At 43.4% G+C, this 15,788-nt stretch overlaps 1 protein-coding gene across 1 annotated transcript in view; it reads left to right on the forward strand.

Moving 5' to 3' along the window:
* frem1b (Fras1 related extracellular matrix 1b) overlaps positions 1 to 15,788 on the forward strand; it is a 262,434-nt gene that overhangs the window by 185,660 nt on the left and 60,986 nt on the right. The window contains exons 21-23 of the mRNA XM_078561195.1: positions 6,179 to 6,323; positions 7,509 to 7,650; positions 8,885 to 9,080. Coding sequence (XP_078417321.1) covers positions 6,179 to 6,323; positions 7,509 to 7,650; positions 8,885 to 9,080 — 483 coding nt within the window. The remainder of the gene's footprint in view (positions 1 to 6,178; positions 6,324 to 7,508; positions 7,651 to 8,884; positions 9,081 to 15,788) is intronic.

Here is a 15,788-nt window from a genome sequence, read left to right on the forward strand (position 1 = left end):
CAACTTTTAATGATTAATGTATTTGTACTCCAAGATCTCTTTGTCCCTCAATCCCTGTTATTCCAGTGAACATCCATCTGGCAAAGGAAGATGTTGGTGCCAGTCTGTCCTCTACATAGGTTTATTCACAAAACTCAGTATAACCTAAGTGCAGACTACTTTTCCTTTCCTCATTTCCCCATCCCCCACCCTGCCCCAAGTGGAAACTGGTTCTTATATATGTGCCTTAACCCTTCTTCAATTAGTCTTAGCTGCTCTTAGTCACAACTAAAGTATGCAATCAACTGTCACAGCATTTGCAACATTAACAACCCCACCTAGGCTTGCACTTTCCAAGTAATAAGTGAATTCACTATTTTTCCCAACAAAAAGTACTTCTCACATTTATTTGTGTTGAACTTCATTTGCCAATTATTAATGTCCCCCTGCAATTTCTTGTTGTCCTCCTCAATATTGACTATTTCCCCCAATTTGTTGTCATTCGCAAATTTAACAATTATATCTTTGATTCCAAAGTCCAAATTGTTAATGTAAATTGTGAACAACAGTGGTCCCAGCATTGATCCTTGTGGAAAACCACTTCCCACCTCCTGCCACTCTGCATAACTCCGCTTTACTCCCGCTCTCAGCTTCCTGTCTTCAAGTCAGCTAGCAATCCATTCTGCCACTTGTCCCTTAATCTTATTAATTAGTCTATTATGGGACACCTTATCGAAGGCCTTTTGAAAATCCAGGCAAGATCTATTGCATTACCGTTTACTACTCTCCCTGTTACCTCCTCCAAAACTTTAATAAGGTTGCTCGACCAAGATTTCCCCTTTTGAAATTTATGCTGATTATTCATGATTTTATTTCTCATTTCTAAATGTTCTTCCATTCTCTACTTTAGTAAGGATTCCTTTATTTTTTCTACCACTGATGTGGTAGCTGACTGGTCTATAATTCCCTGGACATGTTCTGCCCCCCTTCTTAAATATAGGAATTACAATAACTATCCACCAGTCCTCAGGCACTACACCTTTTTCTATAACCAATTATTAATGATGAGTACTAATGCTTCTGCTATCTCTTGCCTACACTCTTTTAAATAAACAAATGCAATCCATCCTGACCAGGAGCTTTGTCCTCTTTGGGTTTGTTTAATTTGTTCAATGCATTCCCTTTTTTATTTTAATTGCAATTGTCTCGCTACTCATTTCATCATTCAAAGTCTGTTCTATCTCTCTGGTAAATACTAAAGCAAAATAATTATTTAATATTTCTGCCTTCTCACTATCATTACCTGTGGCATTATCCTGTCTATCCATTAATGATCCTATTCCCATTACAGCCTAGCTTTTTTATTGATGCACCTGTAAAATATTTTACTATTTTGTTTTATGTTCCTTAATAATTTAACTCCATTGTTCCTCTTTGACTCCCTAATTGTTTTTTAGACTTCTGTCCTAATCGCTTTGCATCCTCTCTTATCATGCAACCCTCTGCTGTTTATTTACTTAATATATGCCTCTTTCCTAACCCTCAATTGTTCCCTTACGTCTTTATTCATCCATGGAGTTTCAGTAGTGTTTAGTTTGTTCCTTTCTTCTAGCATATAGCTTCTAGAATATATTTTCTCTGCACTCTGTTGAATACTATTTTATTTCCAATTGTTATTTTATATTGTTGTTGCCAGTGTAGTTGCCTATTTTATTTTCTCAAGTTCTATTCTCGGCCCCTCAAAATCAGCTTTTCTCCAATCTATTAACTTGGTTGTCATCATACTTATAGCCTTCCCTATCATTATCCTAAAGCTAATGCCTAGATGTTCCCCCTGCATTTACTTCTCTCATCTGCTCTGGTTCAGTCCCCATTGCTAGATCCAACAGTGAATCTTCCCTTGTTAGGCTTTTTACATATTGGGTTAGAAAGGAGTCCTATACACATTGTAGGAACTCCATTCCCTTACCCCCTTTACCAAACTCTCCTGTCCAATGAATTAATTGACCTTAGTGCATTTTTAGCATAACCGTAAAGCTGTGTTAATGATTTTTGCAGAAAGTTATTTTAAAATATATATTAATTTTCTATGTTGCCTGTGGTGAATGTTTACAGGTTAATTTTATATCTCTGCAGTTTGTCTTAAAGGAGCTAAACAGAGATTGAACACCAGAAATTAAAACAATGCCATTAAGATTTTTGATACTTTTTTTAATATCCAAGTTTATCTCGGTTTTCCTTCAATTATAATGCTGGATAAGCCGTCATGATGTACTTAAGCACTGCCCAATGGAGTGGTAGGATACAGGTTATGATTATTAATAGGGTGAGATGCTATTTTCAGATACCCAATCTGAGCGAGGTCTTGAGATGTGCCTGGATATTCTTTCAAAAGGAATATGAGAAAATGAACAAGTGTGTTTGTTACCCTGCTCAGGAATGGAATTGTGCTCACCATAGATCAAAGAGGATAGAAAACATATTAGTAATTCAAGATTTCCATCTGAGTGATAACAGGTCTCCTTTTGAAATTTGTGGTTAATAGAAAAAAACTAAACACATGTCCTATTGCTTTTTCATAATTATTACACTTTCCTGGCTCTTTAATCCAATTATTGGGACTAGCATCTATGATACACTTTTAAGGATGAAGGTTAAGATTATATCAGTCCTTAAATGGTGGATCAAAATACTTGCTCCAAGGATTATGTGCTCCATTTGAATCTTTCTCCATAGATACTGGAATTGGTAAAAAAAAATGTTTCCGCTAGAGACAGGCCAATATGTTACACTATTATATCTAGAACCTGAAATTTTGCAAGATTTTTTTCTCCCCAATCTCTTTCAATGAGTTCTCAGCAGCACAAGCATTTCCCACAAGGGGTGTACAAGTGACCTGGCCCTGTTGCCTAGGAGATGCAAACAAAGCTTTACTTCTGGTTCTTCTCCCCCATGATGTGGGAAGTTTTTAAACTATTCTCAGCACCACCAGTCAAGTAACATATCTAAAATCAGAAACTCAACATAGGCAAAAATGTGCAAGTAATCATGCTTCCTTACAGCTAATATTTCCTGGTTCTTCATAGTTACAACAAATTGGCTCGTGTTATAGGTAATACCAAACTAAAGGGGCTCGAGCCTGAACAGGTACTGGAAGACCAAGAAATGAGCTAGATAAAATGGGTGAGTGGGTGCAAGAGTGGCAAATGAAATTTAAAAAGACAAGTGTAAACTACCAAGAAGGAAAGATGGGTGTTGTACATGAAAAATGGTGTTATGGTGTGAGAATAGCTAAGGATGAAGTTCAAAGAGAATAAAGGAAATTAGCAGATTCATGGAATGCAGAAAGTGTTAGATGCACATAAGTGGCTACAACTGGAGGGGAACACTTCTAACTCTGTTAAAACATCAATGGAAGGTAAAACTGAAAGACAACAAAAAGACTGTGGAAGCAAACAACTTTTCTGATAGGTAAAACCTCTGGATGGAAAACGAAGTGACTGGCATAAAACATCCCACAGAAAAACTGTTGAGGCAGGACATGTAATCTGTGGGCAAATGATGGAGTGGTTCAAGATCTGAACATACATTTTGATGGATGGTGAAATAGAGGCTAATAAAGTGGATATGAGCAAGGTTGCCCTATTTGATATTCCAGGATACCCTGTTCAAAACAGAGAAAATCGTTTGATATAAAAGCAAAATACTGTGGATGCTGGAAATCTGAAACAAAAACAAAAATAGCTGGAAAAACTCATCAGGTCTGACAGCATCTGTGGAAAGGAAGACAGCTTGCTTGACACAAGGGTTAGTGCTGTGTATAGTGCCTGAAAATAGATGATGGACCTTAAGGAGGTGGCTAAGGTAAAGTTACCCAACAATACCATTTACCAGGTTGCTGCCCAAAGTATGCATACCACAAGGTATTAGCTGTCCACCTAATACACGTTTACTGTTGACCCATGCAGAATACTCAGATAATCTTACTGCTCTATAATTGGCTACCATGCATGCCATTATTGTCGCTAATCTTCATATTAAGAACTCAGAGTATCTCAACGGCATTGTAGAAGATGGTGACAATTTCCTTTCATGGTCCAAGTATGGCCAAGTGCTCATCTAACCAACTGTTGCTAAATCTGGAAACGTTTCTGAGAACAATATTGCTCATGCTTTTTCAGCAACTGTGCTTAGGAATTGGTGATGGGTGGGGGAAGGAAATGGCTACTGCTGGAGGAAACCACGTAACAGTTTTAAAGGGCAGGCAGCCTCACAGAACAAGAGCATTTTACTGACTTCATTTCACCGGAATAAAGGTCGAAGGTCCCTATTTTGATTGCACTCAGTGTCGGGCACCCACACTTTGTTCTTTGCTGTTGCCTTTTGTTCAGAGTTTTGACTGTCTTCTGCAGCAATTTTTACAAATGACATAACTCTCAACTAACTGTTTCAGAAGATGTCTGACAGGTGAGAACAGAATAAAATCAAACTGTAATGCCTGAGTACCTAACTCCTGGAACAGCTTTTGCACCAGTCCTTGCCCTTGTGACCTTAGTTAACTAAACCATCCCATTTTATTTGACCATGTTTGTACCAAAGGATGTTGCAATGTTTTAATAAAGTGATCTGTACTTTTGCAGGGTGCTTCAAACTGTTACAGAGTGATGTGTATAATTATTAGGAAAATGCTAGAATCTATTATGAAGGAGGTAGTAGCAGGACATTTAAAAAAGCATGATACAGTCAGGCACAGTCAGCATCCATCATCTATTTTGTGAAAGTGAAATAGTGTTTGACAAACTTATTAGCATTCTTTGAGGATGTAACAAGCAGGGTGAATAAAGGGGAACGGTAGATGCAGTGTGTTTGGATTTCCAAAAGGCATTCGATCAGATGCCACTTAAAAGGATACTGCACAAGAGCCCATGGTGTTGGGGGTAATATATTAGCATGGATAGAAGATTACCTAACTAACACAGGACGGAGAGTCAGGATAAATGGATCATTTTCAGGTTGACAAACTGTAACTAGTGGATTGCTGGAGCCTCAACTATTTGCCATCTACATTAATGATGAAGGGATCGACTATATTGTAGTCAAATTTACTGATTATACAAAGATAGGTGGGAAAGAAAGTTGTGGGGAGGATAGAAGGAGTCTGTAAAGGGATATAGATAGGTTCAATGAGTGGGCAAAAATGTGGCAGAGGGAGTACAATGTGGGAAAATGCAAGGTTGTCCATTTTGGCAGGAAGAATAGAAAATAAGAATATTATTTAAATGGAGAGACCACAGAATGCAGCACCATAGAGGGAGATGAGGGTCTTTGTAAATGAATCATATAGGTACAGCAAGTAACTAGGAATGGAATATTGGCCTTTATTGCAAGAGGGATGGAACAAAGAAGTAGGAAAGTCTTTCTACAACCATACAGGGCATTGGTGAGATTTGGTGAGAGTTTGGTGTACAGTTTTGGTTTCCTTCCTTATGAATGGATAACCTCCATTGGAAGCAGTTCAGAGAATGTTCACTAGGCTGATCCCTGGGATGAAAGAGTTGTCTTGTCAGGAAAGGTTGAACAGTTTGGGCCTATACTCATTAGAGTTTAGAAGAATGAGAGGTGATGTTGTGGAAACATATAAGGTTCTGAGGGGGTTTGACAGGGTAGATGCAGAGAGGATGTTTCCTCTTGTGGGAGAGACTAGGGGCAGGATTTTCCAGCCCCACCCGCCACCAGGATCATCTGATCCCACCAAAAGTCAATGGATTTTTGGCTGGGCCACTGAACCTCCCACGACAGGGCCAGAAAATCCCAGCCTAGAACTAGGGGACACAGTTGCAAAATAAGGGGTCTCCCATTTAAAATAGAGATGAGGATGAATTTCTTCTTTTAGTCTTTGAAATTCTCTTCTGCAGAAAGCAGTGAAGGCTGGAACATTGAATATATTCAAGATTGAGTTAGACAGGGTTTTGATTGACAACCAAGTCAAGAGAGGACAGGCAAGGAAAGCGGAGTTAAGGCCACAATCAGATCAGCCATGATTTTACTGAATGGCGGAGCAGGTTCTTTGGGCTGAATAGACTACTCTTGCTCCTATTTTTTATGATTTTATTAAGATCTTATGACCTTTACAGGGTGCTATGTATTTTTATAGGGCAAATCAATTTCATAGGCTAGTTGTAACACTTCTGTTTTGCAGGAATGAAGCTCATGTACCTGCACGATGACACAGAAACCCTGAAGGATAGTTTTACCATTCAGCTGACAGATGGCAAGCACACAGTACCAGGGACAGTACATGTCCATATCATATCGGTCAATGATGAGAAGCCAGTTGTTTTAATGTAAGCTTCAATTCTCTGGTGTTAGATCCACAGTGTGAATCCTTATATGGTATATTATAAATACAAAACAGTGAGTGAGCATGCTTGGGGGTGGGGGAGATTGTGGACATGGGGAGGGGTGTGGTTGATAGGCTGCTTTGTGAAGTTTCATTCAGTTTTACACTTGAATGTTTTGCTAAAGACCCAAGTTCAATTAATGTCCTCTATCCAGTGTTTATCTTGGGGGCTGTCATTTGGAATCACTACTTAAAGCTTACAGCGTGGGACAAATGTTTCACAAATATTCATTGCTTTAGCATCAATTGATGCGGGACTCTCTATTGAACCCCTGTGACCGTGTTTAATAAATTTTAATCGATATGTAGAACTCATTCAAATAAAGACATCAGGGAACATGGGGGTTATTAATTAGGAGATAAATTATTCAAGCCTTGTGATTCTATTGATTTCGGGAGTGGTATTAAAGTGTAGCATGGTCTGTAATTTCTAAAACAAGCTCAATCACCACTGCCCACCAGTTCTCGTTTTATGTACTTATGCTCAAATTGCAAGTTTCAGTTACCCGCTTGGTTCAATGGTTAAGTGAACTTTGTAGTGTGGACAATCCAGACGAGGAAACAGAGTTGGCTGATTTCAGCTGGGGTAGTCATAGAATTGATACAACTGCTTTCAGCACACCTCAGCTGGGGAGAGGAAAATATGCTAAGCTTTGCATTCTGTGACTGCTTTCCGGTGACACTTGCTGACAAATGCATTTGCATGGATGTTGAGTGAGCACGGAATTAAGCCTGGTTATGATACTCCTGCAGCTCAATAGGCAGAAATCAATTTCTAAGCTCATTCATTGGAAGATTTAATGTCCAGTATCCATGGAACTACAAAGTACAAATCATGCTGAGTTTGTAAGGTCCTCTGCTTACACTGAGACTCGAGACTTAATGAACTGCGAGATTGAGTGTGCTCAATTCAACATTATGTTTAAATTGCAGGAATATTAGGTAACAGATTTATGAAGATGTGCTGACAACACTCAGTGGTTAAACTACTATAGAGAATGAATAGTACTCCAAGAATTACTATATATTACTATTTGCTGCATTCATTCTCAGACTACCAAAATACTATCAAAATGCGGTGATAGTTGTAGCTTTGGATTTTATCAATGATTGCTCTTTACCTGTTCAGAAACACCGGCTTGGAGGTGGAAGTGGGAGAAAACAAGGTTATTTCCAGCGTGGCTTTAGAAGCTGAAGACAAGGACACACCACGGTTCAAGGTTTACTATGTCATCAACACTGTGCCCATATTTGGACAGCTGAAGTTAAAGGTAAGAACTGACAGAACCTTCCATGATTTGCCCATTTGTTGAAGGAGTTCAGAGAAGTGATTCCAGGCTTTAAATAACTATGTCATAAAGAACTGGGATTATTCTCTTTAGAAATCATGGGTCATTAATCATCCATGGAAAATTATTTTTAAATAGTAGTGAGACCTGGGGAGAAGAATTCCTTTGTTTCTTTTACACAGTGATATTATAAGTGACTTCTTTACATTGATGAAGATTCCCTGTGTTCAGTAGTTCCAGTCCAATCATAAACATGTTCAAGAGGAAAGGCATGTCAGAATGTTGGAAATACAAAGCAGAGGCAATCTGCATGAACTACATGAACACCTTTATAATGCTGCTGCACACTGAGACCAAAGTAATTGTCCTCCTCCCTTTGAAATTTAATTCGACTGAATTGGGAATACAAGACAAAAGGTCTAAAAATTCCAACTGTACCACTGTGCTGCTGGAAGAGTGGAGCTTCTGTCTACCATCTTGTCCTCACTGTCACCTTGTCTTACATTCCAGAGACAGTTGTCACTATTTTTTGGTGAGTACCTGTACCAGTAACAGCACTACAGGAGCACTTCCACAGCAGCAGTAGTACAGAGGCACCTTGCCAACAATGTGGCCAGAGATTCGTGGGAAGTGAGCAGCACGGCTCGGGTCTGCTGGTTATCTTGTAAAACACTACCTTTGGATAACACAAGAGACAAAGGCCCTATCTGTTTGCTCATGTGGATCTAAAGAACGTTTTGAAAAACTGATAGTTCTCTTAATGTTGCAACCAACATTAATCCCTCAACCAACATTTTAAAAACAGATTGATTGGTAATTTATCTCATTGCTGTACAGTGTCCACCCCTTAAAATGGGCATGTTGGTATCAACACAATTTGCCTACGTACATGATGTAACCAATAAATATCTTAAAAATCACAGAAGAAGCCCTCATATGCTGGCACTTAACTTCCTGTTCTGTCTAAATGCCCCAATGCCATTATTGCCACCGTGGAAATGATCCATATGGGAAATGACCTACAACCAGTAACTCTTCCTTAATGACTGCATATTATGTTCCCTGATGCAATATAATGAACTTAGAAATAGAAAAGCAATTTAAAGGTCAAGGACTTACATGGGCTGAATACAACAATCTAAGCTACATAAAATGACTCCAACACTTTTTCTTAACAATGTTATATTAATAAGTTTTATCTAATCTCTTTAAATAGACTGAGTTTGAATGGATTCATCTATATCCAGGCATGAATTATAGTCAAGAAGATATAGACATGAACCGAATCTGGTATCTACACACTACCATTGTGGGGTCGAAAGGTCATGACAGCTTTCGTTTCCAAGTTACAGATGGGGATAGCTCCTCACCTTCACAGGACTTTTATATTTCACTAAAAAACATGAAGAAAGGTAAGTAAATTATTATTTTGGACAAATCCCATTATACAGCTTAATTTTAAAATATTTTGGTTACGTATATATTTAGCTGAGAGGTGTCAAAAGGGCATGGTGGAAAAATTATCTGTTTGAAAACTGAAAACACCTGACATGATGGTTTTGATATGATCTGCATCATTGCTTTGTATATTTGTGAAAATTTAAAAGTTTGCCAGATGGTATCATTCCTCTACCTTGCCCTTGCAGAGGTATGAATCCAAGTGACAAATAATTCTTTCGCTTGCAATAACCAGATTTAATGTAGTCTTACACTGTGCTATTAAGCTTTCTTACACATGGCTTAGGTCAAATTATGAGTTTTCTCTGTAGCTTTTCTATGAACCTGCAAGAGGAGTTTTTCTTGCTAACCAACATCTTTAGCAGCAGTTTTAGTGGGCCTGATCACTACGGATAAGAAGGATTCTTCACTGTTTTGGTGACACTCTAAAGACACAGCTTGACTTGGAAATATGACTTGAAAAACCAGGATTATTGCTTGTGTCCCTGGGTGTCAATTGCCACAGCCAAGACCCTACTATGAGAATCTAGTCTAGCCCTTGCAAGAGTGGCAAAGTCTACCCTGGTGTGAATGGCTATCTTCACAAAGGCATTTTGCTTAATGTGGACATCATTTGATAAGTAAGGATATCAACTATCAGTTTCTGCCATTAAAGTTAAGGAAGGTCATAAACTGAAATTTTATGGAGTCCAATATTCCTGAGGAATATGAATAGAGTGCAGGCTAAGAGGTGAATTTTCCCAGACAAGTGGAGACAGGTTTAGGTGCATGTGAGGAGTTAAATCACCTAAAAGTGACGTTGGGTCGGAAGCCTGATGTCATCCCATGCTTTTCTGGGTTTTACTCAGTTGCATTTGGAGGCAAGCATCAACCTTGTGCAGCTGTCTGGGAAGTCATTGGCCAGAATTTTTCGCTGAGAAGGCAGGCATGCACTTGACCCACTCAAGCATAAAATAGTGCGCGATGACGTCAGGCGAGCATCCCAACGTCATTGCGCACTTGCGCGAAATTTCGGTCAGCGACCATGCACTAAACTCGGAAGCACGCCGCTGATAAGCCCATTAGCGGCGCAATTAACTGGGACTTTTCGCTGCCCATCTAACATTACGGTTGGCAGGCGGGCAAACTGGCCAGGCAGCCTTTGCATTTTTCAAGCAACCTCATCCAAGGGCGGGATGAGGTTTCTGTTGTTAAATAAAAAAAATTCTATGCACAGAATTTTTATAATGTCTATGCTCAGGTGACTGCTTGTGTTGCGTGGACATTTGTTTCTGGATTTAAAAATCTTCATTTGATACTTTTGAAGTCTTCAGCTCCCTGAGGCAGCTCTCTGCCTTCAGGGAGCTCTCTGTGAGTGCTCCCCCAATCCTGTGCTGACTTCAGCGCTCACGCTGCTCCCACTGCTCCCGCTCCCACTCCGGCAGCGCACGCTTCACGCTGGCTGGCCATTAATTGACCAGTCAGCGTGAAATCGTGGTCGGGGGCCGATTACAGGCGGCAGTCCGTTCCCCAGTTGCTCCCGAGCCCGCCAATCACACCCGCACGTGGACCTAAAAATCCTGCCCATTAATATATTCAGATAACTCATTAAGTTGTTTTTAACTGAGGATTCTTTTAACCAAGGCTTCCACAGCCAGCGAATCTATTTCCTGAGCTGTCAGCAAGTTGCCAGGGTCACTGAGATAAGTGCACAGCAGTTAGGGCTTTTTCGATGAAACTGATAGGCAGGGAAACCTTTGATCGGTGAAATTGAAGATCTGCAGCCATGGCCAGGTGAGGGGCTGCTGCTCACAGCACTCCTTCTCAGAGAGTGCATTCATTGCTTGACAGGTGAAATGCCAACTTGTTGGAAGTCACTTTACCTGTCTGGCACTTCACTACCATGAGCTGCACTTCCCTACTGCCAGCCTTCACCAGAGCGTGGGAGCACCTTATGCTCTGACAAAGAGCAAGAGGAGCATCAACTGCAACACTAACAGCACAGCAGCAGCTGCTTTCAACTGAGCAACATGCTGCTCTACAGCACAGCGGGGGTAGACACAGAGATTCATCTCCAAGGAGGCGAAACCCCCAACAGAGGATCAGCTCTCTCGACATATCTGAGCACCAGTACCTCAGGAAATTTGGGTTTTCATGTGAGGTTGTTGCTGACATCTGTAGCCTTCTAGAATAAGACCTCCTTCCTGGTGGACCAGGTTGGCTTGCATTGACAGTGTCTGTCATTGGAGGGCTCCCCCAGATGTCTGCCTCTCCTCAGATTTGTGTGCTCACTACTGCAAGGAGAGAAGGCAGAGAGGTGTGAGAGTTAAAAATGGTTTGTGTGGAGAGGACAGAAGTCAACTCGTGGAAGTTGACTGTGAGAAATCACTGCCGGAGATCAATAGCATGAGGGTGAGTGTGAATGTTGGCTATTCGGATGTGAAGTGAGAAGGTGCCTGAAGAGAAAAAAATGAGTGAAGCTGCAAGACGTGTTGCTCTGAGGAGTGCTGTGCAAGAGAATGCTAGGGAAGTTAGTGTGTGAGGCCTGGCATTTGAAAGTGCTTTGTCACTCACTGTTCCTGCCCTCCTGAGCCCCTGGATTCTCTCGGTGCACTATCTCCAGGTTGGTGGACCACACTCCTGCTGCTGACTAGCTCAGACACTTCCACCACGCCATGCTAGGTTGGAGAGGTTGTCCTCTTCCTTACATTCTTGGGAATGATCACTGCAGCCTTTCAGATTCCACTACAGAACATCCTGGTAAGAGTGAGAGACCCAGGAAGCAGGCTTCCCCGGTCTCCTCTCCATTCCTGTGGTTGCTGCAGTCTCAAAAATCCATGTCCTGTTAGACCCTTGTAACCCATACCGGAGGTCCCTTTAGTTAGAAATCCTTTCTTTGAGCGCATCATCCTACCCGCCGTCTCTGATTGCTCGGGGAGCCCAGATGCAGGATGCTAGCGCTATGGCTCCGTTAAAGAGCAACGGCAAAACCCGTTGCTTAAGCAAATAAGTTCCTGGACCGCTAATGGTCCTCCTGTTTTGGCAGGAACAATGTTCAGAAAATTCCATCCTAAGAAACTGAAAATCAAATCTATAAACAGCAATTATTAATTACAAGGATGGTCAGGATTAATGGCATCTAGCTGCCTGTAATTAGGGCTATATAGACAGTGGCTTAAAGGTTTTTGTTAATCTGTTGATTTCTAGCTGCCTTCAATTTGAGTTTCCCAGGAAGTGTCATGACAGGTTTTCTTAAATTACTTTTATTTTATAAACGTCTCTTTGACCCAACCTGCTTTTGCTGCTTTTTAACAACTTATGTTAGAGTTCACAAAGGCACCAGCAAGACGAGAGAAATTTCTTCTCATGTTTTTAATTTTTACATTTTTACCTTTTCACTTTTGTTATTCCCTTTCTTTAATAATTTTATAACTAATTGTCGACTTTTCTCATGAGCAGCATTTTTTGCCAAGAAATCTTTAAGAATTATCCTAAAAGAATTTTCTCTTGCCTCTTTAAATCATTTTAAAACTGAGGACTGCTCATAGTCCATGGGCAGAAGTCCCAGATTTGTACTGAGTGTGGTAGCGGGCAGGAAAAGCGACGTTTTACCCGTCGGCCACAATGGTGGCTTCTAATACCATATCTTCCCAAACCCGCCGTATTAATTATGCATTTCCAGGGAACATGCCATTTCGATGGCGGGCACGCTCTTATTTGCCTGCCACGCCATCACCTGACCACATCATCACGCTAGGCGCCACATTTGAAGTGTAGTCACATGCACACCTCTCAGTGGTTCCAGCCCAGGACTGCTGCACAGAAGACAGGATGGCCCCAAAAAGCAAAAAGACTGCAGCACCCCCCACCCCCCGCCCCCCAACCCCGGTTGAGTGACGTGACCCTCGAGCGCCTTTTGGGCGCTGTGGAGTCTCGCTGTGATGTCCTCTACCCCCCCCTGCTCTGGCTGCAGGATGGACAACAGTATCACCAACCCAGCATGGGAGGCGGTGGTCAGTGCCAATGCCTTGCAAAAGAGGACAGCCACCCACTGCCGCAACAGGATGAATGGTCTCATCTGTTCCGCTAGGGTGGGTCACTTCTCTCATCACTCTCACCTCATACACTGACAAACCCATCACACATCCACAGGGATCTCACACCTTAAGGGACAACACTACTAACTCTCACTCACACCCTCACATCAAGCCTATATCGCCTCGAGCTTGCGTCTTCATCCCGTCTATATCTCCGCTCACCACACAAACATTCCACACAGTGCCATGTGTCCTGCTCACACTCTCTCCATCTGTTTTCATGTCCCAGACTGGGGGTGGAGTGGCCCACATTCAACCCTCATTCACCTGGAGGAGTTTGCCATCGGGCTGACTGATGAGGACATGGACCGTGTGTGCGGTGAGGTCAGCGGCGAACACCCTCATGAGGATACTGCACCATTTCATCCCTCTCTCAACGCAATTATGAGTGTTCTCTCTCCTGCTTTTGACTCCGCTGCCATGAACTAATTATCTCTACTTTGGTTCACAGGGAGCTCTGCCAAGCGACCCAACACCCTGAGCCAGCCAGTCCCTCAGCTCCATCCAGGTCCTCACCTCCAGCCAAAAAGACACCTACTCCACTGAAGAGCTGGAAATAAGCAGCCTGGAAGACTCGTCACAGTGCTTTACCCATACCCTCCACCAGCGCAGAGACACACACCTCAGTGGGGCCTAGATCTAGAGCAGGCTCGGGTTCACAATCTGCTGCGTCAGATGATGAGCCTCTGGATTTGACCTTTTGACTCATCGTGGAGAGTCAGCAGAAGGCGGGGGAGCATCTCGCAGAGCTGTTGGAAGCCCTCAACAGAGTGGCACGCCAGTCGGAGGAGTGTGTCTGCCTGCTCTCTGATGAAGTGGTGCCCATATGTTTGGAGGTCTCCATGGGAAGAATGGTGGACGCCATGGAGACCCTGGTCCAGCAAATGCAGAGATGTGTGTAGACCTGCACTTGATAGCAGGACCCATGGATGAGTTTCTGCAGTGGCAGGTGCTCCTTCCCCTCAAGGAGACAGGCCAGGACCCCCGGGCACCCAAAGAGAGGAGGAGCAGCAGCTGGACACCCCTGGGTCATCCACTCAGGAATCTGAGAGGCTGTCCTTTCCCTCTAAGACCCCTTTGCCTGTGAACCCCTCAACTGTCCTCTGTCACCACAGAGGGAGCAGCTGGCCAACAAGTAATTCTGGAGGAAGTGTGTGTCTGGCAGGGCCTGTCGGAGCCTCGTGCAAGCACTCTCCCATGCACGCGGATCCTTCCTGTATCACACTCACCTCAATGCCCTGAGCATTTTCAATGCTGCCTGTTGGTGTTGGCTCTCAGTTGTCTATCTGAGCTGACCTGCATCTCTGCCCATCCACTGATCACATTCCCATGCTGCACCTGATCTCGCCCAGCACAATTCTCGTTTCACTTTTGATTTAGACAGCATGGTGGTGATACAGTATTTCATTCCCTCCCCCATCCTTTCCCCTCCCCCAGACATCCATTTGCTTTCCACCATCACTGTTGACCGCATTGGAATCACCTTTCACCTCCCCTCCGTGACCTACCAGCTTTTTCTTTCAGGGATGTCTAGGTGAATGTGCACATTCCCTTCATTTCCGAAAATCCCATCCCCATCCACATTAACCTCCCTGACCTCCTCCGTCCCAACCCCAGCCCCAAAGTCCCCTCCAATTGACCTCGCTGTCCCGTCTCCCATTACCGTCGAACCCTTACCCTCCCAGCCTACCGCCTCGCTCTGCCCTCGGTCATTCTCGCCATTCCCTCGTACCACACACACCCTCAGCTGGCTTCCCAGGAAACAGTCAGGGACTCATCAGAGCCCTCCCTTGCATATTCACCTGGACTTGCCCCTTTGGTACTCCTTCCCCCACTGAAACTCTTTCCCTCCACCCCCCCTAGAACCCTTTCCATCCCTGGAACTCCTCCCCCACCCCTGGAATTCCTTCCCCCCGCCGGACTCCCTTCATTAGGACTTCCCCCAACCCACCATGGGCTCCGCTCCCTGCTTAGTTCTTCCCCCATCCAGACTCCTCCAGAGACCCCTACTTCTTGCACCACCCTTAGTCCTTCCCCCCTTCTGACTCCTTCCTCCAGCCCCACTTCTTCCTCCACCGTTACTCTCTCCCCTCCCCGCATTCCTTCTTCCCCTAGACTCCCTCGCTGCACTCCTTCCCACCTCCGAACTCCTTCCCTTACACCTACCTCCCCAGTTGCCATCTTCTCCCCTGTTTCCCCCTCCCCTTCCCAACCTCCCCCCCGACATCTATGTTTCCCACCAGCCCCCACCTCACCCCACCATGACACCTTTATTCCCCCCCTCCCAACCTCATAACCCCCGTCACATCTTCCTCTCTGAGCCAATCCTAGACCTTTCTCTCCAACCATCTTCCTCTCCCAAACACAGCTGGATCTTCCTCTCCATCCCCTTGACCACCATCCATTGTGGGCATGCCCTCAATGGTGACTTTCCAACTTGCGTGGGTTGCTTCATGGCAGAGCCATGTCCATGAACATCCACCCAGCATGCCAGTGTGCCATTGCTGTCAGGCTCCAGCATCTTCTGTTCCTCGGATGTCTGCGATGTGAGCAAGACCCTGGCAGTAAGTTCCAACTTCTGCACGT

This window comes from Cetorhinus maximus, chromosome 17 (genome assembly GCF_964194155.1).
Source record: "Cetorhinus maximus chromosome 17, sCetMax3.hap1.1, whole genome shotgun sequence".
NCBI lineage: Eukaryota > Metazoa > Chordata > Chondrichthyes > Lamniformes > Cetorhinidae > Cetorhinus > Cetorhinus maximus.